At 45.0% G+C, this 27,718-nt stretch overlaps 2 protein-coding genes across 4 annotated transcripts in view; both read left to right on the top strand.

Annotated features, from left to right (window-relative positions):
* Window positions 1-9,438, top strand: part of IRAK2 (interleukin 1 receptor associated kinase 2) — a 62,970-nt gene extending 53,532 nt beyond the window's left edge. For all 3 annotated transcript variants that reach the window (XM_077857827.1, XM_077857826.1, XM_077857825.1), the window contains 3 exons: window positions 2,780-2,980; window positions 6,634-6,925; window positions 8,327-9,438. In XM_077857827.1, coding sequence (XP_077713953.1) covers window positions 2,780-2,980; window positions 6,634-6,925; window positions 8,327-8,433 — 600 coding nt within the window. In that variant the 3' untranslated portion in view covers window positions 8,434-9,438. The remainder of the gene's footprint in view (window positions 1-2,779; window positions 2,981-6,633; window positions 6,926-8,326) is intronic.
* A 2,387-nt stretch (window positions 9,439-11,825) lies between these two features.
* Window positions 11,826-27,718, top strand: part of TATDN2 (TatD DNase domain containing 2) — a 29,394-nt gene continuing 13,501 nt past the window's right edge. Inside the window, 4 exon segments of the mRNA XM_077857824.1 lie at window positions 11,826-12,144; window positions 12,257-12,683; window positions 21,003-21,435; window positions 21,437-21,491. Of these exon segments, the coding sequence (XP_077713950.1) occupies window positions 12,263-12,683; window positions 21,003-21,435; window positions 21,437-21,491 (909 nt within the window). The 5' untranslated portion in view covers window positions 11,826-12,144; window positions 12,257-12,262.

Here is a 27,718-nt window from a genome sequence, read left to right as displayed (position 1 = left end):
GATTGTTACAAAATCTGGGGTTTCTTTCTTTTTTTTTTTTTTAAGATTTTTTTTATTCATGAGAGACACACAGAGAGAGGCAGAGACATAGGCGGAGGGAGACATGGGGAGCCTGATGCAGGACTCGATCCCAGGACCCTGGGATCAGGACCTGAGCCAAAGGCAGACACTCAACTACTGAGCCCCAAGGCATCCCAAAATCTGGGGTTTCTGGCGGCCATACTTAACAGATGGGAGAGCAGGAACTCCTGTTGTTAAAAACAGCACAAAAAACTTTTAATTTTAATTTTTCTAATTATAAATATAAAATAGTTTTGTAGAGGGATGCCTGGGTGGCTCAGCGGTTGAGTGTCTGCCTTTGACTTGGGGCCTGATCCCGGGGTCCAGGATCGAGTCCCTCAGTGGGTTCCTGCATGGATCCTGCTTCTCCCTCTGCCTGTGTCTTTGCCTCTCTCTCTGTGTGTCTCATGAATAAATAAATACAATCTAAAAAAAAAAAAAAGAGAGAGAGATAGGCTTGTAGAACAGTTAGTAAATACAGGAAGGTATAAAAAACAAAATAGAAATAATTCTTGGGGGGATCCCTGGGTGGCTCAGAGGTTTAGAGCCTGCCTTTGGCCCAGGGTGCAATCCTGGAGTCCTGGGATCGAGTCCCGTGTCGGGCTCCCGGCATGGAGCCTGCTTCTCCCTCTGCCTGTATCTCTGCCTCTCTCTCTCTCTCTCTCTCTGTCTATCATGAATAATAAATAAATAAATAAAATTTAAAAAAAAAAGAAATAATTCTTGGTAATTACCACTGTTAATATTTAGCAGCCTGCCCTCTGGCCTTTATGTATGTATTATATACATAGTTTATATTTTTTATATATTAAACTTTATATTATTTATAGCATGGGTTTCCATCCATTTTTACATTTTATATGATATGAAATATTGTACAGTATTTATAGTTCAGGGGCGCCTGGGTGGCTCAGTCAGTTAAGCATCTGCCTTCAGCTTGGGTTATGATCTCAGTTTCTTGGGATCAAGTCCCACATCAGGTTTCCTGCTCAGTAGAGAGCCTACTTCTCCCTCTCCTGCTGCTTCCCAGCTCATGCACTTTCTTTCTCTCTCAAATAAATAAATAAAATCTAAAAAAAAATAGTACACATAACATAGAGTATATAACATTGAAATATTTACGTAATTGTGTAACTATATAAAACACTATGTTCTGTGAAATATAAAAAATATGTATATATAACATTGTTTAAAGTATACATTATAAAAAATAAATATATGTAACAAATAGAATATACATAGAAAATTTATGTTTTATTATTTACACAAATATTTCAAATATAAATGTAAATGTTTCATATGTTAATATACAATAGATTAGTGCACTATATCAATCAATAGTATGCATAATTATATACATATTTCTTTATATTTAATGTATTTAATCCATGTATTTAATATATTTATAACTATTTATATATTTGCAAATATGTAAATATGTACTTATTATGAGGCATAATTTACACTATATAAATATGCTATATATTTGTGTAAAAATATATAGCATTTTTCTATTATATGTATAGTTCAAATTTCTGCTTTCCTTTTTTTTAGAAAGATTTTATTCATTTCTTTATTTTAGTGGGCAGGGGCAGAGAGAGAAGGAGAGAAAGAGTCTAAAGCAGACTCCCTGCTGAGCGTGGGTTTGGGTGTGGGGCTCAGTCCCACCACTGGAGATCATGACCTGAGCTGAAATCAACAGTTGAATGCTTAACCTACTGAGCCACCCAGGCACCCCTCCTACTTTCTATATAGTATAAAGTGTTATAAAACTTACATAAATACAAAATTAATAAAATATATGTGTACATAATATTTATATAGTAGATCTCCTATTAAATATACATGGGTTAGGGGCAGCTGGCTGGTTCAGTTGGAAGAGCATGCAACTCTTGATCTCTGGGTTATAACTTCCAGCCCCACCTTGGGTGTAGAAATTACTTAAATAAATAAAACTTAAAAAATAATGCTTCTCATATTTCAATGAATGAATGAATGAATGAATATAGATGGGTCAGAACCTATGTCCTAAAATGTGTATTTTATATCATAAAAGAGTACACCTGTAATTATTAATAAGGTTAAATTATTAATGTAAGTGCTCAGCATGTAGTAGTATATAGATGGTGGCTATTATTACTATTATTTTTTTTTAATTTTTATTTATTTATGATAGAGAGAGAGAGAGAGAGGCAGAGACACAGGCAGAGGGAGAAGCAGGCTCCATGCACCGGGAACCCGACGTGGGACTCGATCCTGGGCCTCCAGGATCGCGCTCTGGGCCAAAGGCAGGCGCTAAACCGCTGCGCCACCCAGGGATCCCTACTATTAATTATTATCACTAAGAGACTATTAAGTCTTTATTCTGTGTTGAGATCACACTTTATGCTTTAGATGCATTATATCTTTGAATCTTTGTGTTAGTCCTATGATCCCCATTTTCCTGATGGAGCTATTGAGGCCCACGTTAAGCCCCTGCCTTGGAGGAGAGTACTATGGAATGCCCTGTACTTGTAGGGGATTTAGCAATTCTCCAGTTCTGGCTTTTTAAAACTTGTTTCTTGGATCCTCGCTTTTCTTTCTTAAAACCTGTTTTCTGCAAAGTTTTGCAGGTCTGGTGCAGCAGCGGGGAGAGGTTGGGGGGACTGGTGGGGCACATGTGGTTGACTTCTACATCCCTGTAGCTCTCATGGGGGTGTTTATCCTATTCTTCCTACAGAAGGATTTACTCCTTGGTGAAATCCCCAGCAGCACCACCTCACTAGGCTGCAGGAAGACGGGTGTAGAAAAGGTGATGGCCAAGGAGATCTGCCGGAAGTACCTGGAGAAGAGAGCCGGGAGGCTGCTGGAGGACTGTGCAGAGACCTTGGCCCTGGCTGCCTGCCTCTGCCTGCGGAGGCGCAATGCCTGCTTGGCCGAGGTGAGCCTTACTCTCAACCTTTCCAACAGCTAATAAGCCCTGCCTGGGTAGGCCCGTCGGCCTCATGGTTCTGCTTTACTGAGGCCTGGGGTATGGCTCTGGATTGAGGCCTTTACCTAGACGTCATTTCATAAACAAGGGCTGTATTTGGTTGCAAGCAGTAGAATGTCTTGGAGCTCACAGGAGCAAACCAGGAAAGTAGGAGTGGATAAGCATAGTTCAGGAGCCTGAGGGAGTATGCTGCGGGCCCCAATGTAGGTGGGGCAGGATCCCAGGCTCAGATGTTAACAGAACTCTGCTTTCTCTGAATCTGCTTGATTGCGCTACTCTCTTGTCTGTAGACTCCCTTTTCTTTGCCTCTATCCTCTTGGTTAAGGGAGATGGCCGTGTGTATTGTTTGTTACAGTTCTGCTCCCACTGAGAGATCAAGACTCCAGGTCCCAATTCCAGTCTCTCAGTGAGAGAGCCAGTTTGGCCTACCTAGAGTCAGAAGTCTACCCATTGGCCAGTCAGACAAGGTGAGGGGAGTAGGGCCCAGTATATCAACCTAGTGGTCAAGGGGTCAGCCCCAGAAATGTGGAGGGGTTAAGTCCCAGAGGGAGGGAGCATCCTTAGCCTGTAGGCTAGGCAGATATGCCAGAAATCAGCCACATTAGGAGACAGAACATTTTCCTATGGATGTGATATATAGTGGTGGTTTCCATGGTAACAGGTGTAAATTTAGGGACCACTGCTAGATCTTTCTAAGGACCAAATAGCTACCTGAGAGGACTCTTTGACACCATCTAGTTGAGTGATTCTCAAATGGTATCTGGCATAGAGAGTCTCATTGAAGTTACCCCAAGAGTTGCTTTTGGCAGCAAGAGGGCTTGGGGAGCTGCAGGCCCCACCCATGACTACAACCAGATACCCCCTTTCACTTCACATAATTATACTGAGTTCTCAATATTTTATTTGACGGAAGGTTTAGTCGCTGAAAAAAACAAAGTCTTCAGACACCACTGCTGTAGCCCAAGCCTACCATTTTACAGATGGGGAAGTAAAGGTCCAGAGAGGAGAAGCTGCGGACACAGAGCAAGTTTCTGTCTGAGCTCTCTGGATGCCTGCTCCATTCCTTGTTTACTGTCTTGCACCATGACATGGCAGGAGTTAGAGACTGGAGACCCGAATCATTGTTCTTCACCTGGGCTGTTTCCCAAGTGCCTGAGTGGCACAGCATTTCGTCAGTCAGTGCTTGTGTCTTGGGCCCCAGGGTGTGTGTGTGTGTGTGTGTGTGTGTGTGTGTAAATCAGTGAACAAGGCAGGCCCAGTTCCACTTTCCTGGAGCTCTCAGACAATGCATGGTAATTGTGTGAAGAGCATTGGGATACCTTGTGATGGGACCCCACCCAGGAGGACTTCCCCTGAGGAAGTGATGTGTAGGCAGACAAAGAACAGTACAAGCAGACAGAACAGTTCATGCAAATTGCCTGAGGTGAGAGAAAGCTGGCTTGGTCAAGGGTCTGGAAGGTCAGAGTGGCTAGAACAAAAAGTACATAGGGAAAAGTGGCTTGTGGTGGGACTGCTGAGGAAGGAGGAGCCCCATAATTGAGGGCTTTGCAGGCACAATTGGGATTTTAAGGAAGACACTAGGGGTTTGAAGCAGGGGCAAGACATAATCAGATTTATGTTCTGAAAATCAGATCTGTCTCCCTGAACCACTTATTCTTTCATCCAGGCTTTCATCTCTTCATTTATTTTATTCTTTTGTTCATTGTATCAGTTAAAGGACACTTGAAGAAGCTGCTATAATGAGGAGACTCCAAAATAAAGTCGTTTAAATGAGGTAGAAGTTTATTTTCTTTAGTTTAACCCCTTGAATGCAGTGATTTCAGAGCTCCCTTTGTATTGTTGTTCTGCTATCCTTACTGTGTGGCTTCCAACTCAGAGTCCAAGATGGCTGCTCTAGCTCAGGCCATCACATCTGCATTCCAGCCACTGAAAGGAGATTAAGGGAAAGAGGAGAACACACTCTCTACCTTTTAAAGGTGACTTGGAAATGCACACATCACTTTTTTCTCACTCTCCATAGGCTGTAACCTAGTGACATGGCCACACCTAGCTACAAGGGAATGTAGTTTTTAGCTTGACAAACATTTATTGGGCACATACTGTGAAGATTTGTCTCAAGAGGTGACATTTGACCTGGACCTTGAAGGATGAGGAGGTATGGGGAATAAAGGAGATAGGGCATTTGAGGTATACAAAGAGGAATGAGAAATGATCCTTGCCCTCAGTATTTCATAAACAAACTAGGAAGATGAGAGGTCATCTGCATCATGGACGTGAAGACAGGTAAGCCTGGGGTCAGTGGTCAGCTCTGCTACTTACTGGCTGAGGCAAGTAATTTAACTTCTCTGATTTTTAATCAGTGCTTTGTAAATTGCAAAGGCACTGAGCAAGTGAGATATGTCATTGTTATTAAGGGTACGTAAGTATGCCCTGCGTGTGTGTATGTGTGTGTGTAAAGAAGAAACATTCCTTCCCTGCCTCCTGATTTTCTAACCTCCCTAATTAGAAACGCCCTCAAGGACAAGTAATATCTATATTACTTAGGGCATTTACAGTTCAAAGTGATAGAACTCAGGTCAAATTCTTAGTCATGCACACGGAGCAAGGGAGATTGGGAGGAAGTATATGAATGAGGGAATGAAAGAATGAATTTATTGACTCACATAACCAGACAGCAGACAGGACAGGCATTGCTAGGCCAGCTAAACCCAGGGCTTCTTCCATCTGTGTCTTTGTGTCTGTGTGCCACCTCTCCATCTCTTACCTCTGCTTTATTCTTTGTGTGTGTGTGTGTGTGGGGGGTCTTCATTATTTCTTATTATGAAAGGGTTTTCTTTGTGGGTGGAGAGTCTGGGTCTACCAGCAGAAAGGAATTGGGAGTCCTTCCTCAGTAGGCTTTAGGTAGAAAAAAGTCCCACAGAAGGATTCTGATTGGCCAGCTTGGGTCATGTGCTCAAACCTGGCCAATTAACATGTCAGAGGAATGTGATACAGTGACTGATCAGCCTTGGTCATGTGCTCTCATCAATGGCTAGGGTGGATGGGGGCAAGTTCAGCTCTGTTCATAGGGCTTTCACTCTTCTTCCAGACAAAGCAAAAAGAATCAATATTTGATTCTTCATTATTTTTCCTGAGGCTTGGGATACCTGTAAGATTCTTGATTTCAGAAAGAGTGCTTTTTTTCCCCTTCTTTTAAGTAGGCTCCATGCCCAACAGAGAGCCCAACATGGAGCTTGAACTCACAATCCTGAGATCAAGACCTAAGCTGAGATCAAATGTCCAACACTTAACTGACTGAGCCATCCAGGCATCCTAATTTTAGAAAGAATCTTCCTTCCTTCCTTCCTTCCTTCCTCCCTCCCTCCCTCCCTTCCTTTTTTAATATTTTATTTATTTATTTGACAGAGAGAGGGAGCGAGAGCACAAGCAGTGGGAAGGGCATAGGGAGAGGGAGAAGCAGACTCCCCGTCGAGCAGAGAGAGGCCAAGTCAGGGCTCGATCCCAGGACTCTGAGATCAAGACCTGAGCCAAAGGCAGACACTTAACTGACTGAGCCACCCAAGCATCCCTCAGAAAGAATTCTTGTCTCTGCTTTCACCAAGGTGTGTGGTTCTGTGGCTGCTGTGGAAGAGCGGCTCAGAGGTCAGGAGACGTTGCTTCCTTCGAGTAGGCTTTCTGAGGGCACAAGCTCTTCCTCCAACACCCCAGAAGAAACAGATGATGTGGACAATTCCAGCCTTGATGCCTCCTACTCCATGAGGGTAGCACCCGGGGCTGGAGCCGCTGCCTCATTCCTGCCCACAGAGGATGGAGAAGGCAGGCTGCAGGTCTGTGGGGGAATGCAGGCCGATTCCTCCTCTGTGGCCTGCGCAGGTCCGGAGCCTCCCCAGGATGGTAAGTGTATGGAGATCTGAGTGCTTATGCAAGCTCATTCATGTGTCTCTAACTCAGCCCATCATTTTATTCCTTCTGTTGCTCTCATTTATGTATTCTTTGATTATTCAGCCATTCATCTACCAGCAGACTGCAAAAAGAAGCCTCAGAAGGGGGTCACCCTTGATACCTCCCTCTCTCTCTGGCCCCTTATGTCCAGTCCACCACCTAGTCTTATTCCCTGGCCTACATATCTCTCAGCTCCATCTGCTTCTCTGCATTGCCTCAAACACCACCCCCACCCCCCACCCCTTGGCTTAGCTTCTGTCCTCTTGCTGGATGACCACACAGCCTTCCTGTGTCCGTCTGTCCTCCTGATCCATTCTGTCTCCTTACCGTAGACTTTCTGCAGGGACCAGCCAGATTGGGTTTTATTTATGTTATTTTGTTTTGTTTTCTTAGTGGTTTTTATTTTTATTTTTTAATTTTAATTTTTAAAAAGATTTTATTTATTCATGAGAGACGCAGAGAGAGAGGCAGAGACACAGGCAGAAGGAGAAGGAGGCTCCAAGCAGGGAGCCTATTATGGGACTCGATCCCAGGACCCCGGGATCATGCCCTGGGCTGAAGGCGGCACTAAACTGCTGAGCCACCCGGGCTGCCCCTTCACAGTGGTTTTTTTTTTTTTTTTTTTTTTAATGTCTTTTTTTTAATATTTTTATTTATTTATGACAGATACAGAGAGAGAGAGAGGCAGAGACACAGGCAGAGGGAGAAGCAGGCTCCATGCACCGGGAGCCCGATGTGGGACTCGATCCCGGGTCTCCAGGATCACGCCCTGGGGCAAAGGCAGGCGCCAAACCGCTGCGCCACCCAGGGATCCCCACAGTGGTTTTTAAAAATAACTCATGCCACCCCTTGTTTAAAGCCCTTGTGTGGCTCCTATCGTGCTTTGGGACCAAGTCAATACCCTTCCTATCTCTGTCTCTCCTATCCAAATATCGCAGGCTTCCTTCTGAAATAAAAATTTAGGAGGCCTTTCCAGTGCAGTGTCCCTCTCCCCTAGTAAATGTGGCTTAATGAATGTCCCAGGCTCTACCACTCCCATTGCTCCTCCTCCCACTGGGAGGAGAGAGGAGGGAAAAGAGAGAGAGGGTGTAAGTGTTCACCCCAACCTCTCCCATCCATGGAAGGAGCATGGAAGCCCTCTCCGTCCTGAGAAGTGGGGCCAGGTGTTGGGACTTCACTGCAAAGGCAAAAATAATGAAAACGCTCATTACGCTCAGGGCCTGATTCATAAACCTGATTTAAGTGAGAAACTGACCGAGTCTGACTTTCTAAGAATTGTAATAATAGTAACTATTTCCAGATGCCTTTTGTTCAAGTTCTTTCTCTAAACTTTCTGTTGAACATCAACTACAGAGACTTCGTGGAAAATCGAAATCAATGAGGCCAAAAGGAAACTGATGGAGAATATCCTGTACTACAAAGAAGGGAAACTGGACAGCATTGAGCTTCTTGGCCCCTGATGGCTAGCGTACAGCTTGTCCTCAATTGGAAAGACGAACACCAAATCAAGAAGAAGATCTGAGGCAGAATCATCATCTCCCAGGAAACACCAAATATCAGCTTTCCTGGGCCGGGGAGAGAAGCTTCCATCCTACCAGCATGAGTGAAGGGACCTCAGCTTTTCAAGACACAAAAATCCATGAAGTCATCATCCTTCCTGGGATTTGTCAATCAGAGCTGGTTATCAGGAGACCAAAGCGGAAACCCTGGTCCATGGGCCCAGGATGTGGGCGATTTTGTGGTTTTGGGGTGTGTGTGGTAATATTGTTAGCCAGCTCACACCTCTCAAGATCTAAGGGAGGATGGTCAGTTGTACTTTCCAAAGTTAAATCTCTCTGGGTCATATTTGCCAACGACCATCTGCAAAACTCCACGGCCCAGGTATTGAGTATTACGAATGCCAGACACCTAGCAAAGGGCTCTTCAGGGTTTCCACTTTCTCCAACAGATATCTTGTAACCCACAGATATTTATTTTTATTTTTTTATTTTTTTTTCCCACAGATATTTATTTAATGCCTACTCAGCACCTTTATCCTCCCACCCCACAAATGCTAATATTTTTAGTGGAGCTTTTATTTTGAGAGCATGTATTATTTATGGGTGAATGAAGAATCAAGAGAGCTAGTTTCATGTCTAGTTCTGTTGCTATTTAAATAGATTATTTAATTTCTGAAACCTTTGTTTCCTTATAAGGAACACCTGTTCATTTTCCTTGTTGGGAGGAACAGGTGAGACGTGGCTACAGAAGTACTTTGTAAATATACTTGTCCTTTTTTATAAAATAAAAAGATGTTAAACACATATTTCTGCCACCTAAGGTTTATGCATTGGGTATTTTTCTGCAAAGTTATGTTGCAAATCTTTTTGTGAAACAAATGATATTTTAAATTCAATGCATCCTGTTTTAAATAATTCTGTAGTGTTTTTTTTTTTTGTAAAATAAAAATACATTAGTAAAGTCAACAGATATCTTGTAATTAGTTTTGTGTCCAGATAAATTTGTTTGGAGAAAGTGCTCTGTACCTATGATAAGGGCATATTATCGTAGAGTGCCTAAGAGTTGAGTGCTGGTTATAAATGCTGGTGTTAGTAGCTGTGTGATCTTGGGTCAAGTCAGGGAGTTACTCTGAGCCTCTGTTTCTTCATCCATGCAATGGGAAGAATAAAAAGTATCTGTTTCATGGATTTGTCAGAGCAAGGGGAAAAATCCTGCCTCATGAAAGCATTCAGTAGTCCCCAAACAAGGTCAGCTTTGTAGTGATGTGTAACAGCTGGGTGGGCTCCAGTCCCAGTGGACAGTAGTCTCTACTGACAACCCTGTTTTAAGCTCTGGTGGCTGTGAGGGTTCAACTAGAATGTGTGTTTCAGGACCTGGCATGCGGTAAGCACCTTACAATTATGAGTAGGTTGCTTTCAGGGCTGTTTTGAGCAATACAGGGCTAGTGCCAGTAGGATACTGGTTATCTAGACATACCTGCATTTCCAGAGTAGAGCTTCAAACATTTGTGGAAAAGTCAATGAACCACTTCTGACAACCTACAGACCTTTCCCCCTTTACAGCAAGCTGTCAGTATGTACATATACATTTCTGTATATGGATTCCAGGGGCTCATGGGCACCATGATGCCTTTCTATCAATCCTTAGGGGGAAGGCCTGACTTTTTTTTTTTTTAAGTTAATAAATGCACATGACCAAAAAATCCAGTAGTACAAGCAATTACGTGGTGGAAAGACTTTCCACTGGGAATTTTTTTTTTTTTTTTTGTTTTTGGTCTCACTTCTGCCCACAGGCAGCCACTGTTACTAGTTTGAGGGTATGCTTTTCAAGATGATGAAAATTTTATCTTTTCTGCTTAATTTCATTAATCATTGGATTTTCATTAGAAAGTTTTCATTAGAAAATCAAAACCTCGAGTTAGATTGAGCTGGAATTTCTGGCTTCCGTGTGGATATGTTTTGTCACATCCTTCTTGGCCATTCTTCCTGAATAGTACTTTTGGATTACTTGAATCATTTTGCCTAGTATTCCTTTCTAAGGATGTTCCCTAATATACATGACTAGCTTCCAATGCTGGATTTTGAGGCAGTTTTTCATTCTTACTACTACATACAGTGCTGTCTTCCAAAGAGGTTGTACCAATTTACGTGGAATCAGGTACGGGAATGCATTTCCCCACAGCCTCAGCTACAAAGGATATTATCCCGCTTTTTGATCCCTGACAATTTAATAGGTGAAAATTTATAATTTGACTTGTACTTTTAAGCGAGAGGTGGAATCATTTGTTCTCACACATTAAAGAGCCTTTCGTAATTTGTGTCTGTTCCTGGGTTCATTTATCTTTCCTTTTTTTTTTTTTTTTTTAGGTTTTTAATTACTGGCAACATGTTTCCATTTTAATACTTAATAATGATCGCATTAAGAAAGTTTTTCCACATAGTAAGGACATCAGCCCTTTGTCCTGTGTTGCGAATATTTTTCCAAGTTTGTACTTTGCCTCTGAACTTTGATATTTTTTTGCCCGGCAACAGTTTTCCATTTTTGTGCAGCTTCCCCTACCCCCCCCCCCCGCCCCCTTGTGGCTCCTAACTTCCGACTCTGCCACTTTCTGGGTGTGTCACCGGGTCTCTCTGGGCCACAGTTTCCTGCTCTGCAAACGGGGTCATGATGTCGGTGCGGGTGCGACGAGAGGGTGGGGGCTCGAGCCCGCGCAGCCGGGCGGCGGCGCAGCGCTGAGGGGCGGGAGCGCCCTGAGGGGCCCGGGCCGCGGACGCCGCCCGCCGCCTCACGGAAGGCTGCCGGGGGGGAGCTGCGGCCCCGCCTCGCTTCGCGCTCTTCTGGCCCACGTGAGTGGCTCCGCCCCGCCTCGCTTCCGACCAATGCCTTCAAGCCTCCGGGCCAACAGGCGAGCTCCGTCTTGCTCGGAGTCCCGCCCCCTGCCGATCCGACCAATGGGCGCCCTCCGTTCTGCGCAAGGCCCGCCCCCGCCGCACGCCGGGCAGCGGGCCGCAGGGCTCGTTCCGGGAGGCGGGCGCCGCGGAGGCCGGTGTGGCCGGAGCTCGGGCGGAGGCCGGGCCGGGGCTGCGGGCCGGGGCCGGGGCCGGGGGCGGGCGGCGGGCGGGCGGCTGGGGCGGGACGTTCGGGCCGTGAGGGCTGCGGGGCCGACGTCTGGGCGGCGGCGGCAGGGGCGGGAGGGGCGGCTGGGCGAGCCGGCGGGTGTCCCGGGGCTGCCGAGCGCGGCGCCGCCGGCTCCTGAGGGGGCGCCTCGGCCCCGAGCCCTCGGGCCCGGGCTGGTCGGCGGGGCCGCGGGAGCAGGGCGGGCTGCGCGCCGGCGCCGGCCCTGCCCTGCGGCCCGCCCTCGGCGTTCCGGGCCCCGAGGCCCGAGCGCCCCGCAGGGGCTGCGGGTCCGGGCGCCATGTGCGGACCCTGAGGCGCCGTGTGGTCTCGTGGAGCGCTCTGGCGTCCCCGAGGGGCTCCGCGCCGCGAACTGAAGCCAAGCGCTTTGTAATCCCGGAAGCGCTTTGCATCTCGGGGATCGCGGAAGCACGTCGTGGGGCTGGAAAGCAAACCCGCGCCCGCAGGGAGCCTCGGATCGTTGTGACTACGGCGAAGCGCGCTGGGGTCTCGGGAAGCCTGAGCACTGTGATGGGCAGTGGAAGGAAGGGGGAGAGGTCCGTGAGGCCCCCGGCCCTGACCTCCTGGCTCGCCCTGCCCCGGGGGTCCCGGGGTGGCGGGGGTGCGGAGGGGAGACGTGGGAGCCCAGGCCCCCTCTTTCCCTCGCAGGTGCCCATGGCGTCGGAGCGGCGCAAGGTCAAGTACCACTGGAGCGGCGCCTCGGAAGGCTGTCCCCGCAAGCGCAGCTGCCTCCGGGAGCCCCGTGATGTGGCCCCCTCCAGCCGGCCGGCTCCGAGCTCTGCGTCGCGGGCCGGAGGGACCAGCAGCCCCAAGCGCCTGAGAGCCCAGAAGGAGGACGATGTGGCCTGCACGCCGAGGTTGCCCTGGGGCTCGTCCTGCCGCAGAAATTCCTCCTCCTCCTCCTCGTCCTCCTCGCATTCCTCCGGCCCAGGTGTGGGCGGGGCTGCCGCCCGAGGCTGCCTGATTCGGAGTACCCGGGGATTCCTGTCGTCTGGGGGATCCCCTCTTCGCCCTGCCAGCCCCTCTCCACAAGAAATGGCTTCTCTAGAGGAGGAAGCCTGCAGCCTTAAGGTAGGTGGCTGCGACGCCCTGGACGCGGTGAGGCCCCTTCCACGTGGCTTGAGGCGTTGCTGGAAGGAGGTGAAAACGGGTCGTGTCCTTCAAGATCTCTGGGGTCTTCCCAGAGGTCTGCGTGAGGCAAAGCGGGGAGCCCAAGGCCGGGGGCGGGGGGTCGTTGAGGGGCGGGGGCGGCCCGCAGGGCCAGAGACAGATAGTTCTCAAACTTGGCACCACTTTAAGACGACTCGGAAAGCTTTAAAATACTTGTGCCTGCTTCTCATTCCGACTTCATTGGGCTGGGGTGTGGTCTGGGTTTCCAGATTTTTAAATGTTCCTCAGGTAATTGTATGCTGCAGCCGGATCGGAAGGGTCACAGCCCTACAAGGTGCATTGCGTGCCCAGAAGACACGTTTATTTATTTCAGTTGTGAATTTAAGGAGTTGTGCCCTTGTTCTTAGAACTTCTCTGAGTCACAGAACTGAGAACAAGAATTTGGGTTCTTGGTGTCGCTTTTCAGTAAAGTTGTGGTGTCTAGCACCTTGGGGTTTTGCTTGGTGGGTAGAGTTTGTTTTGGAGCTTAAACATTTAATTCCATGCAGGAGGGTTTCTCAGGAGGAGGTACATTTCGTCCACTCTTTTGGTTTATATTAACTTAAAAGAGGATACAATTTTCCCAGGGTTGTTTTTTTTTTTTTTTCCCTTTTTTGGTGAGGGCAGGTTGAATGATGTGAGTCTGTGAGAAGTAGAAGCTAATGTAATTCATCTCTTGTAGGCGGCCATTTCTCCGGTGAGAGGTTGAGTACTGGCTAACGTCGCCAGCTGTAGTGTGAGCTTCATCCACTTTCAGTCAGGTGTTTTGTTTTGTTTTATAAAGATGTTATTTATTTATTCCTGAGAGACCCAGGCAGAGGGAGAAGCAGGCTCCCTGTGAGAAGCCTGATGCAGGACTTGACCCCAGGACCCCGGGTCATGACCTGAGGCAAAGGCAGACGCCCAACCGCTGAGCCACCCAGGCACCCCTCAGGTTTTGAACAAATATTTGTTGAGGGCCTAGATCATCCCAGGAGTGTTCTCCTTGCTTGGGATTCTGTCCGAACAAAACATATCACCGCCCTCTTAGTTTGCATTCTGGATCTGGAGCTCTAGGCCGTAAGAGGTGAAGAGTTCTGTACCTGGACCGGTGCTAGAAAAGTCTTAGTTGGATGAGAGGAGCTGCCTTCACATAAAGGGATCTTACAAAAGCAAGGAAAAAATGCCCTAAGGAACATGGGTTTGTCGAGTGGTTAGATTATGTGGAGCTGAGAAACGAGGCTGTCATTGGCTGTCTATCCTGGGGAGCTCTCAGGTGTAGTGCTCACAGAACTCTTGTATGGCACATGGATTTTTTTTTTTTTTTAATGGTCACTTCAAAAGCTTGGTCTTTGGCATGAGAATACATATTGAATATGACTAGAATGTAGGTCAAAGTAAATATGGGGCTTTGCCCATACAATTTAATCTTGTCATTAATTCTTGATACATTTTCTATTTGATTTGGGCGCCGCATTGAAATAATATGGATTGCTTACGTTCGACTTCAGTGACAATTAGAGATAGGATAAAGCCTTTTTTTTTTTTTTAAAGATTTTATTTATTCATGAGAGACACAGGCAGAGGGAGAAGCAGGCTCCTCGCAGAGAGCCCGATGCAGGACTCAATCCCGGGACTCCAGGATCACACCCTGGGCTGAAGGCAGACACTCAACCGCTGAGCCACCCAGGGATCCCCAAGGATAAAGCCTTTCAAGAAGGGCAGGAATCTTTGCTTAGTGTTTCAGGTGTGCTGCATCCCTGGCTCAGGCTGTCTTGCAGACCAGGAACCCAGATTTGAAGATAGAGCCTTTAACCCGGGTGGGTCGAATGCTATCATGGACCCATCTTTATCTTATTTAGGCCTAAAGGGCCTTGTTTTGCCTAAATTAAATTAGTGGTTAAGCATAGAACAATGAGTAGTTCAGTCCTGTCTCAGAAGTTGTGGGGTTAGTGCCTTGCTTTGAGTGAGTGAGCTCCTGAGAGTTACTGAGTGGCAGGCACTCCCTTAGATTGTAGAACTATGAGATGGCTTCTAAGTAGCACACATTCTGGTGGGAAGGCTTGAGAAGTCACAAGACTGCCTCATGATGTGGTGTATGGAGCTTAAGAGTCCAGGATGGAGGCTGGAGAGGTTGGTAGGGTACCGATTGCAACAGGGCTTTAGTAGCCAAGAGAACTTGACTTTTATTCTAAGCCATTAGAGAGTTATATAGAATTCCGTAACAGGGAGGCAGATGTGCATTTTTGAAAGATCACTCATGTTGAGTGAGGATAGACTATGGGGATGTTGATATTATTAATCCTAATTGTCACTCTCTAGCACTGCTAAGGGCTCTCCCTGTAGTGTTTGTTAATTTGAAAACAAGGCACAGTACCTGACTCATCTTGATGAATTACAAAATGCCTTTCTTATCTTCCTCTTAGTCTGCACCTCTTCTGCGCTCTGCAGTCACATCTAACTCGTTTTTCTAGTAAATCCTGGGTCCTTTCAGCAAGCACAGCCCACTGGCACTCACAAAAATGTTATGTTCTCCCCCTCGGTCCTTCTAAGGTCTCCTCACTCCTATTTTTTACCTGCCTATCTACCTGTTCTGCATTTGCTCTGTAAACTTTGAGAGATACACTCTTGGCTTTGTGTGTAGGTTCCCCATTATCTATCTCCTTCCCGGCTTGAGCACAGTGGTCTTGGCCAGATCACAGAATAGTGAGAGGGGAATGTTCTGCCTTTGATAACAGTGCCACAGACTGGGTAGCTTATAAATAATAGAAATTTATATCTTGAGGTGTCTGGGTGGCTCACTTGGTTCAGTGTCTGCCTTTGGGCAGCCCAGGTGGCTCAGTGGTTTAGCGCCGCATTCAGCCCAGGGCATGGTCCTGGAGACCCAGGGATCAAGTCCCACATCGAGGTCCCTGCATGGAGCCTGCTTCTCCCTCTTCCTGTGTCTCTGCCTCTCTCTCTCTGTGTCTCTCATGAATGGATAAATAAAATCTTTAATTTTTTTTAAATTTATTTATGATAGTCATACAGAGAGAGAGAGAGGCAGAGACACAGGCAGAGGGAGAAGCAGGCTCCATGCACCGGGAGCCTGACGTGGGACTCGATCCCGGGTCTCCAGGATCGCGCCCTGGGCCAAAGACAGGCGCCAAACCGCTGCACCACCCAGGGATCCCCAAATAAAATCTTAAAAAAAAAAAAAAAGTGTCTGCCTCCGACTCAGGTCATGATCTTACGGTCCTGAGATGGAGCCACACATTTGGCTCTCTGCTCAGCGGGGAGCTTGCTTCTCACTTTCCCTCTGCCTGCCACTCCCCATGCTTGTGTGCTTGTATGTGTGTTCTCTCTCTCTCTCTGTGTCAAAAATTTTTTTTTTTTTCTTTTTAAGTTTCTTATAGTTTTGAAGGCTAGAAGTCTGAGATCAGGGGGCTAGCATGGTCAAGTGAGGGCCCTTTTCTGGCTTGTAGATTTCTCCTTCTGTCCTCATATGGCAGAGGGGTACAGAGGAGCTCTCTTGGGGACTCTTTTTTTTTTTTTTTTAAGACTATTTATTTGAGAGGGAGCAAGAGAGCACAGCGGGGGGGTGGGAGAGGGAGAGGGAGAAGCAGGCTCCCTGCTAAGCAAAGCCCCCCCCCCCCCCCCCCCCCCGGATGGGGCCCCCGGATGGGGCTCTATCCCAGGACCCTGGGATCATGACCCGAGCTAAAGGCAGAGGCTTAATGGATTGAGCCACCCAGGTGCCCCTCTCTTGGAGACTCTTAGATAAGAGCGCTAATCCCATTCATGATGTCTCCACTTTCATGACCTAATCACTTTCCAAAGGAGCCACCTAATATCATCACTTGGGGGTTAGATTTCAACATACGAATTTTGGGGGAACATATTCAGACCATAGCTAGACTGGGCCTTTTGGATTTACTAGAGATTCCTGCTGGCCAGCTTCTTACTGTTTGTTCTTTGTTTCCTCTAGCATAGTTAAGTTTTCTCAGATTCTAATGGTAACTGATGGCCTTTAGAGAATAATTAAATTTGTCTGTTGTGAGCACCTTCACCTACCTTATATTATTAGTCCTTAGTATGACCTTTCTACATTTCTACATTCACTTCAGGGAAGGAAGACTGGAAGGGAAAATTTAAGCATTTGTGATGTGATAGACTTTGATCAAATATGATTCTCAGTGTTTGACCCATAAGAGGGTCATATAATCCAGAGATGTGAAACAGGTGGTATTATCTTTACATGTCATTTAACAAACATTTACATATCAGTTAACAAATATTTGAGCACCTACTATGTGTCGGCACTGGAAAAGGAGATTCAGAAATGTTAAGTAACTTGACCAAGGCCATACATCTTGTATGGGGCAAAGCTGTGATATCCCAGATTGGTGGGATGTCAGAGCCTGCATTCTTGCTGCTGCAGCCCTCTGAGCACCTGCTCTGTCCAGGCCTAGTGTTGTAAGGGATGGGGAGATGAAGAGGGCAAGATCCTCCCCTTGAAAAGCTCTCTGCAGGGTGACATAGCCCTGACACAAGAAGCCATTGTGTATCTTGGCTCTCAAATGACAAAGCTTTCATGTATGATCCTGGTTCCTGCGTCTTCACCCAGCAGATGTCCAGTGCTGTGGTGGAAGTCTGTGCTAGGAGGTAGAGGTACAAAGAAAAGTCCTTCATTATGGAGCAGTGTGTGGAATGTTGTAACGGGCATTTGAAGTACCAATGGTCAGAGGAAGGAGTGACTAACATTGAGAAAGTCCTCACAGAAGAGGTGCCATTAGAGTTTCTGATGGACAAGGAGGAGGAGAGGACATTTCAGGCAGTGTAACAACATGTGTTCAGAATGTGTCAGGAAATGCTGCTTGTCTGAAGCACTAGAGCTACAACTTTCCTGAAGGTCCTCACTTCCTTTTTCTCCAGTGCCTTTCTTTATTCCTGGGCACCTGGGTATATGGACAAAGGTGGGAGGTGATGCTGGAAAAGAAGCTTGGGGTCCAGCCTGTGAATGGCTTCTGATGTCATACTCAGGAGTTGGGGATGTTTTCTGTGGGCAAATGCAGAAGTGCTGAAGGGTTTTAAGCAGAGGTGTGATGTTGCCAGATTTGAGAACTTCTCTGGCACACTGGAGAAAGGATAGGAGGGAGTAGGCAGGGAGCTGGGTACGAACCATTGAAATCGTGCAGGCTGTCGGTGTCCAGGGCTGGAACAGCATCTCCACTCAATCTTTCCTTCCTCCCTTCAGACATGCATAATTCACCAACCAGTACTGCCAGGAAAAATGCCATCTCTCCTATTTGAAGCCAGGTGGTTTGTCTCTTCTCTTGAACTTAATGTCTAATCTTTACCTTGATAGCCTCCTATCCACTTCTGAAAATCTTGGGTGGCCTGGATCCATTCAGGTCCTTGTGGTCTTTGACATCATAGCCTTTGCTACTTTCTCGATTTTCGTATTTTTGCTATTCTCCGTTGGTTTCCAGGATATTAGGGGGGAGCTTGAATTTGCCTCTTGGTCCTGCCACTTAGACGCCATGTACAAGAGGGATAACAGCCATGGCAGCTTGGTGAATTGTAAGGCCACGTAAGGTATGTTACTGTAATTCTAACCCCCTTTTTCTCCCACGAGTACAGGCCTGGTCTTCTCTACCAGGGTTGGCAAACCGGTGGCTGAATATGGCCCACTAAGTCCTCAAAGTATTCAGTATTTTAGAGATTTCACATTAAAAATATATGCCTCCAGTCCACACCTCTACTCTGAACTGGAAATTTGACCCTCTTCTATTCCCTTTTCCTGTGTTATTTTTCTCTCTGGTACTTTTCACTCTCTAACATATATTGCCTTTCTTCTGGTTTTCCTTTCCCACCACCACCTAGAATATAAGATCCAGTAAGCAGGTATTTTTTTATGTTCCATTGAATGCAAACCTCACAGATTCAGAACAGTGCCTACTGGCATATAGTAAGTGCTCAACAAAAAATTGCCAGCTAGATGAAAAAACGAATTAAATTTGAGATTCTTGTTTTGTTTGAAAGCTGCAATTTGTAACCCTGGGTCTGTACTTCCAAGTGGCAGCAATTGGTTTGAAGTGAGGAGCTGTGACTTTCAGAAGGTACAGGGGTTCCTCTGTTTGTTGTCAACCTTGTCTTTCCATGTTGGCCTCTACCTGGTGCAGGGGTAGGAGGGCAAAGAGAAAAGAAAAAAAAAACAAAAAAAAAACGGAGGGCAAAGAGAGGGGTAGCTGGTCCCACAGGCAGAGAGGTGGAGACATCAAAGAAGGGGTTCGGGGCCTTAAAGGATGAATATGAGTTACAAGTGTAAAATGAGATTGAGGTAGGGGTATCACAAGCAAAGGGAATTAGATTTGCCCATGATGGTATGATGGGGATTCTGAGGATGGTGGGTGGTTGGTAGAAGCCAGAGCAGTGGGCAGCAGAGAAGCCTGCTGGGAAGTTGTGGCTGTGTCCTATAGGGCATGCCTATGGAACCTCCTGGTTTATTTTTAATATATATATTTTTAAATATTTTATTTATTATTTTTTAAAAATTTATTCATGAGAGGCACAGAGAGAGAGAGGCAGAGACACAGGCAAAGGGAGAAGCAGGCTCCATGCAGGGAGCCAGGTGTGGGACTCAATCCCTGATCTTCAGGATCACACCCCTGAGCTAAAGGCGGTGCTAAACTGCTGGGCCACTGGGGCTGCCCATATTTTTAATATTTATTCGATTTTCTTAATAAGGAAAGGTATTTAAAAAAAAAAAAAAAAGGCTTCTAATCTCCTTTCCCAGATAGTCCCTACAGACATTTTAAAAAAATGTCCACTGTGTTAGAAAATTGAGAGAGGGTCAAAATGAAGGTAAAAGACACCTTTCCTGTCCCCATCTCATCAAAGTTAGCAGATGCCAACAATTGAGTACTTCTAGTAAGAAAAATACCATGCCATACTGCTGTCTAGATTTATAGATTTCAAAAGGCTTTTTAAAAACAAAGATAATATGTATTTCTTGGAAAAAACTCAATTAAGAGAAGTATATAAAGTAAGAGTGTAAGCCTCTGTGTAACCCACTTCCTTATTGATAGACATCTCTTGGAGTAGACTACTTTTCCTTGGTAGAGAAAAATGATCAGCAAGCTTAGTGTGGAGTTCTTTCTCTGTATATTTAATATACAGAGAGGGATTTAATACAATGAATTAGAAGTGCAAGTTGTAGGGACTGTAGAAGATTTGGGATAATGGTCAATATAGGTCAGAGCTGGGGAGGTTTGGACTTGGCTGTCTTGGAGATGATCCTAGGGTAGATTGGTGGATCAGTTTTACCCAGGCTGGGATTAGATTGGATCTGAGTTTCACAGGAAATTTAACATTGAGAACAAATAGTCTAGTTCCTGGGATGAGTAAGTGCTGAGAGGAAGGAAAGCATGGGGACTTCACCTGTGTTTCTGAGGAGATTTGGAGTTGGGGTAGTTATGGTCTCTGGACTGACCCTGGTGCATTCTCTGGGACACCAGACACCTTCTAGCACTGAGGTTTTGATTTGGGGGAAGGGGTTTTGCAGAGAACTTCGGTAAGGCCTGCACTCTGCCCTCAGGACTTGGGAGGTTAGAGTCTGCTCCTCCCTGGACTTTTGGGTCTCCTTGACTCTTAGACGTGGGATTGAGTTAGCTGGTTTCTAGAGACTCCTTCCAGTGCTGAAATTTTGAGCTGCTTTTTTGCCCAGGTGTGTTCTCATGTGTGTGGTAGTCCCTGGCCTCAAGGAGCTTACAGTCTAGTGTTGTTAGAATGTTTATCTCTGGGACGCCTGGGTGGCTCAGCAGTTGAGCGTCTGCCTTCGGCTCAGGGCGTGATCCCACGGTCCTGGGATCGAGTCCCACATCAGGCTCCCTGCATGGAGCCTGCTTCTCCCTCTGCCTATGTCTCTCCCTGCCTCTCTCTCTTTCTGTGTCTCTCATGAATAAATACATAAAATCTTTAAAAAAAAAAAAAAAAGAATGTTTATCTCTCTGCCATTCTTGCTCGTTGCAGTATGAGGGTATCACCTGAGAAGCATGAGAAAGTAAATAATATGAAATGGCAGCAATTCAGGCCCTTTTACGTGGCACTTCTCAGTGGGGTGGGTCAGCAACCTTTGGGAGAGAATCTGTGTCTTGGCCATGGTCACCTTTCCCTGTGATTGGTGCAGCCACTACTGATTTATAATTTGCTGAGTGCTTTCTATACGTAGTTGCCCTTTGGATAGCTGTGTTATGATCTCTGATTTTTTTTTTTTTCCTTCCAGGTTGATCAAAAGATAGTTCCCGTAACTCCATGAACTCTGAATTTGCAGCTGAAGCAGAGGGTCAGAATGATACAAATGAGGAGCCAAACAAGGTGCAGAAAAGGAAGAGAGATAGATTTCGAGACCAAGGCTCTACAGTCATTTACCTAAAGGCTATCCAGGGCATCCTGGGGAAGTCAATGCCAAAAAGGAAGGAGAGGCTGCCACGAGGGCAACAACAAGCACAGGAGAGCGTCCCATCCTGTGGAGAAGGGCCAGGCAGGAGTGTCACCGTATCTCCTCAGAAGGGGAAAGAGTCAGCCCCAGAGGTGAGAGCTGAGGACGAAAAGGCTGTGCCTGAGAGGAGCAGCTTCTGTGACAGGAGAGTGGTAATAGACCCTCAGGAGAAGCCTAGTGAGGAGACACCTGGTGACCGAAGGACAGTCATTGACAAGCCTCTCCACCCTGGAGTTTCTGGATGACTCTGACTCTCATTTAGAAAGCCACAAGGTGAGTTGGATTTATACCAAGTGTGGGGTTTTTAGTTCTCTTGATGTATATGTATTTGGTCTTTCTAGTTCAATCCCAAGTGTTACTCATTAAAAGCAGCACTGTATTTATCAAGGACTCCAAGGCAAACTGATGGTTTTCTTCTAAAAGACCTTTCAGAGTTACAAAGAAATCTCAGTTCAGCACTTTTTTTTTTTTAAATTTAGAATTTCCGTGTTTGTTGGGAGATGCATTGGCCTGCGCTCACAGAGGCCAAATAACAGTGGCTTGGGGAGGAGGGCTCCCCAGTGTCAGGGACCCTAACGCTATACTGGATGCTCTGCTGCCTCCACACAGTCACCATCCGTGGTCTGAGTGGCTACTGTGCTAGGACCCAGAGTACATTATGTTGATGTTCCAGCCAGCAGGAAGGAGAAAAGAGAAGGGGACAGTACATTCTCTTCCGTTGAAGAACCTACCTCAGAAGTTGTCCACATCCTTTCTGCTTTTAGCCCTTGACAAGAATCTAGAAACCTGGCCAATACCTAGCTTCAAGGGAGTCTGGAGCATTAACTTTCATCTGGGGGCCTTATGCCCAGATCACTTTGATTGCTCTTGAAGGAAAGAATGGTACTGGAGGGAAACTAGCAGTTTTTAACTTAGTTTCTAACTGGGGTGGCAGGCGGGTAGCATTCCTCTGTCGTACCCATCTCTGCTTATCTTTACTTATGGCTCTTTAGTGGTAGCTCCTTGAATGTCTTTAGCTCTTTCTTCTAGTACCTACCTCCATATATATATATATATATATATTTATATATTTATTTATATATTTATTTATTTATTTATTTTTTTCTTTTCTTTTTTTCTTTTCTTTTCTTTTCTTTTCTTTTCTTTTCTTTTCTTTTTCTTTTCTTTTCTTTTCTTTTCTTTTCTTTTCTTTCTTTTCTTTCTTTCTTTCTTTCCTCTCTCTTCCTTCCTTCCTTCCTTCCTTCCTTCCTTCCTTCCTTCCTTCCTTCCTTCCTTCCTTCCTTCCTTCCATTTGTTCATGAGAGATACACAGAGAGAAGCAGAGACATAAGCAAAGGGAGAAGCAGGCTCTCCGTGGGCAGCCTGATGTGGAACTCGACCCCAGGATCATGCCCTGAGCCAAAGGCAGACGCTTAACCACTTGAGCCACCCAGGCGCCCCCTTACCTCCATAATTCTAAGTAATCTTGCACTTTGGTTTGATTTTCCAGTTGTAGATACCTGTGGATGCCTACTTAGAGGACATTTAATTCTCCACACTAACTTTGCCAGCACCATACCCACTAATCTGTTACCTCTCCTCCGTGTAGCTCCCTGTGTTGTCATACAGTTTCTAACAATCTATTGAAGATTTTTTTTTTTTTTAAGATTTATTTATTTATGATAGACATAGAGAGGCAGTGACACACAGGCAGAGGAATAAACAGGCTCCATGCCGGGAGCCCGACGCGGGACTCGATCCCGGGACTCCAGGATTGCACCCTGGGCCAAAGGCAGGCGCTAAACCGCTGAGCCACCCAGGGATCCCCTGAAGATTTTTTAACTCCATGTTCATAGCGGAGTTACCTGGTATACTCTGATCACATTTCCTCTTGTAAAAAGTTTATCTTCCTTGGAGATTATCACTGCCTTGTTTTTTCCTTCAGTTTCCTCTGCACCTATCATTAATTCATCCCCAAATTGCTAGTGTTGTAAAATTCTCAATATTGTCAAAATAAGTAATTCCATTTTTCTTCTTGGAGTTGTACCTCTTTTGTTTCCCTAGAATTCCTGTTTTTCCTATTTCCTTTCATTTTTGCTTTCTTTATGAACAATTAAGGTGTGTATAATAATACATACTTCCCCCCATTTTTGACATACTTAATTTCTAAGAACACTAGTTTAATATTTTGAGTTAATTCCTTTTTTAGAGTGTCCTGTTCTTGTTTTGAGATTATCGTGCCTTCTCTGGTCTCTTTGAGAATCTTAAAGGTTTGTTTTGAAGTTTTCTTCGACTTTCTGTACTACTTTTTCTCTGAGTTTCCTTCTGATTTTGCTTTCTTTTCTTTTTTTTTTTTTCCTTCCCCTAAGTATTTCAGCTTCTATGTTTTGTAGTAGGGCTCTCCTGGGATGTGTTGGCTGTCAGTTCATATTTAAAGGTTGAATTTTCAAAAGCTGATTGGAAGTTCTGAATGTGTGGATGGGCTTACCAACTGCTGGCTTCAACATAGGGTGATGACACTGGCTAATTTTGTGGGGCCTCCAACTGAATCTTTGGCTCTATAATTCAGAAGCTGCTCAGTGTACCTGGGGGAAATGTTCCACTCCCTCACCTGGGAGGCACACATCTGGCTGGCGCTATTCTGCGAGTCTGGTTGAGGATGGTACCTGGGTTCTCACTGTCCAACATGCCATGGTCCCTTACCTTTGATTGTGTGTCTCTTGTTCCTGGTTATTCCATAGGCTCCTTGGCTCAACATTCCAAGCATAAACTTTAGTCTTTTTCTGAGTTTGGAAAGGGCAGACCCATCACACAAGATGGGAGCTAGGATCTGGGAACTTAACTTCACAGATTTCCAATTCATTCTCCTATTTTCATCTCTAGCTTCACTGTCTTTTCAGAGATCTGGTACCTCTAATTCCTGAGTCTTTTGAGGGGTCTTGTACTATGACTCAGCCTGTTCCTGACTTTTTCTCACTGCAGGCTTAGGTTTTGGCCATCTGTGATCTGCTTATGCAAAAGCCATTCATCTGTCTACTTTCTATAAACTGATTTTAATTTGCTTTGCTGTTTGCTTTGCTGTTTGCTTTTCTTTATGCCTTCTCTTTGTAGGTTTATGCCTTTTCAAGTCATCTCTTTTAACCTTTTTTTTTTTGGGGGGAGTGGCTGTGCAAGGACTGGGGAGGGGGATGAGGTAGAGAAGAGAGAATCTTTCTTTTTTTTTTTTTAAAGATTTATTTATTTATTTATTCATGATAGAGAGAGAGGCAGAGGCACAGGCAGAGAGAGAAGCAGGCTCCATGCGGGGAGCCTGATGCAGGACTCGATCCCGGGACTCCAGGATCGTGCCCTGGGCCAAAGGCAGGCGCCAAACCGCCCAGCCACCCAGAGATCCCCTCCCCCCACCTTTTTTTAAAGATTTTATTTATTTATGCATGAGAGACATAGAGAGGCAGAGACACAGGCAGAGGGAGAAGCAGGCTCCATGCAGGGAGCCTGACATGGGACTTGATTCCAGGTCTCTAGGATCCCACCCTGGGCCGAAGGTGGTGCTAAACCGCTTGAGCCACTGGGGCTGCCCAAGAAGAGAGAATCTTAAAGCTGTGCCTGATACAAACTCAGTGTCACAACCCTGAGGTCATGACCTGAGCAGAAATCAAGAGTCAGATGCTTGACTGAGCCACCCAGGCACCCCCATTTCATGTAATTTTCAGAGTTTTTTGGCAGGAAGGACAAAAACTACATGGGTTATATTTACCTGGAAACCCAAAGAACAGTAGGTTTTATAACCCACTTTTTCTGCTCACTATATGATGGGTATGTTTCCTGTCTGATGTTGCTCATGGTCCCATTGGGCTGCCTAGAATTCCCCTTATATAGATTAAGTTTCGAAACTTATACACCTGATCTCCTAATTGACAGGCTGGAGATTTAGATTATCTTTGTGAAGTATGTATTTGGAGGCAGCATGATGTGGTAGGTGAGCACTGAGTGTTGGGATCAGATAGTTTGGGTTCAAATCCTGGCCACCTAAACTGTGATCATGAGAAAGCCACTTAACCTCTTTGATCCCTAGTTTCTTCTGTGTAAGAAGTCACAGTTTTTGGAGTCTTATGGTTAAACAAACAAAAGGGATAAGCTAACTTATTCTGTGTAAAGGGCCAGATAGTATATTAGGCCTTGTGGGCTACATGGCCTCTGTTGCAACTATTCAGCTCTGCTGTAGTAGCATGAAAGCAGCCAGAGACAGCATTTAAGTGAACGGTCCTGACCATGTTTCAGGAAGACTTTGTTTACACCAATAGGCAGTGCATTGGATTTGGCTTGTGAGCCACAGTTTGCTAAACCCTGAACTAATGCATGAAAATATTTTGCTCAGTGCCCGAGTGTGTAGTAGGACCTCAATAAGTGTAATTTTAAATTTTACCATATTGATGAGGACATAAAGCAATCATGAACATAGGTAATGACCTATATTCTCAAAAAAGAAAATCTGAAAACCTTTTCTTGGCCAGCTTGACCATTATAATCCTTTAAAGGACTTAGATAACAAAATTGTAAGTCTGCTTATGGTATGTATTTCTAGTTACATGTGCATTTTTAAATTCATGTTTTTCCCCACTCTGCCATTTTTCCCACTCACATTTCATTAAATAATTTTATTGAAACTTTTCACATGTTTTTGACATGATCCTTGTTGTCACTGGAGTTCCTTTTTTTTTTTTTTTTTTTTTTAAGATTTTATTTATTCAGAATGACAGAGGCAGAGACACAGGCAGAGGGAGAAGCAGGCTCCATGCAGGGAGCCCGACATGGGACTCGATCCCGGGTCTCCAGGATCACATCCTGGGCTGAAGGCGGCGCCAAACCGCTGGGCCACCAGGGCTGCCCCCCCTTTAAAAAAAAAAAAAAAAAAAAAAAAGATTTTATCTATTTGAGAGACAGAGCTTGTGAGCACAAGCAGGACGTAAGTGCAGAGGGGAAAAGCAGACTCGCTGTTGAACAGGGAGCCCAATGCAGAAATCAGTGTCAGGACCCTGGGATCATGACCTGAGCCAAAAGCAGATGTTGAACTGACTGAGCCACCCAGGTGCCCCTGGAGTTCTTTTTGAGTCATGTAGTATGATTTCCTGAACTTCTCTGATAATGAGAACATCTGACTCAGAAGGTCTGAGATGGGACCTGGGAATTGGTGTTTTTAAACACCCCTGGAAGATAGAGAATTTTGGGAAGCAACTAGAGGATGTCATCTATCCTTCCATCTGATTTAGAATTTTAATGTATTTTTATCTTAACTTTTTATTATGGAAAATTTAAAACACTTAGGAAAATTACCCATATACTCCTATAACTCATCTTCAATGATTAACACTGTCAATCTTTTTTCTCTCCACAAAAAAAAAAAAATTTTTTTTTTTTTTAAATAAGGTAGGCTCCACACCCAATACCAAAATCGTGAGTCACATGCTCCATGGACTGAGCCAGCCAGCTTTCCACTCTGCACAAATTCTTTTGAAGCAAATCCCAATTACTGTATTATTTCATCCATAAATATTTCAGTGTGAATCTCTAAGAGATATAGTGATCTTTAGGAAAAAACAAACATAATTACAATTTTATTAGACAAAACATACAGAATCTTTAATGACATCAACTATCCAGTCCTTGATTAAATAATCCTGTTTTATGATATTTTTAATTTGTTTAAAACAGCCAAAGAAGAGCCATTTGTGGTGATTTCTAAATATCCCAAGTCTCTTACTCCCTATGGATTCTCATTCTCTACCATTGTGGTATGATTTTCTTGTTGTAAAAAACAGGACCATTTGTCTTGTAGTCTTCTGCAGCCAAGGTTGTGCTGATGAGATGTAGCACATTTTGAATCCATGTATAATCCTGCCCCTGGAAATTTGTCCCTAGTTGCCAATAGCTGTTCCTATCACTCAGGCGGTTTGTGGTTCATTTTTTCTGGAAGTGTATTTTGGGATTGCTACCATATAACAACCTCTAAGTATTTTTCAGGTTACTTTTTGAGTAAATAATATTCTCGTGGTTCAAAAATTAAAAATAAAAGCTATTTAGGAAAAAGTAGCTTTCCAACCTGGTTCTGTGTTGCCCTAGTCCACCTGGATACCACTTTATAAATTTCTCAAGTATTTTTCCAGTGTCTCTTTCTGTGTAACCACTCAACATATTGTATTTTTTTTTTAAGATTATTTATTAGAGACAGAGACTAAAATCATGAACAGAGTGGCGGATGGTGGTATTTAAAAAACAAAAAATGATCTTTAAAAGATGGGTTAAAAATGTTCAGTAGAACTCTGAGGTCATATCCCCCAGGAGTAATTATTAAATCTGATACATCAATTTGCCCAACCCCACCCCTCCTTTTTTAAAAAACAAAAAAGGGAGAAAGGGAACATTCCTGTAAGCATCCAAACATTAGCTTGGTTGAAGTCTCTTTAAGATCATTTGTCCTTCTCACATAAAAGAACCTATATCTTATAATACAGGAGACTTTA

This window comes from Canis aureus, chromosome 19 (genome assembly GCF_053574225.1).
Source record: "Canis aureus isolate CA01 chromosome 19, VMU_Caureus_v.1.0, whole genome shotgun sequence".
Taxonomy (NCBI): Eukaryota; Metazoa; Chordata; class Mammalia; order Carnivora; family Canidae; genus Canis; species Canis aureus.
Note: the sequence above shows the minus strand (reverse complement) of the source record. Positions and strands in the feature narration are given on the sequence as shown.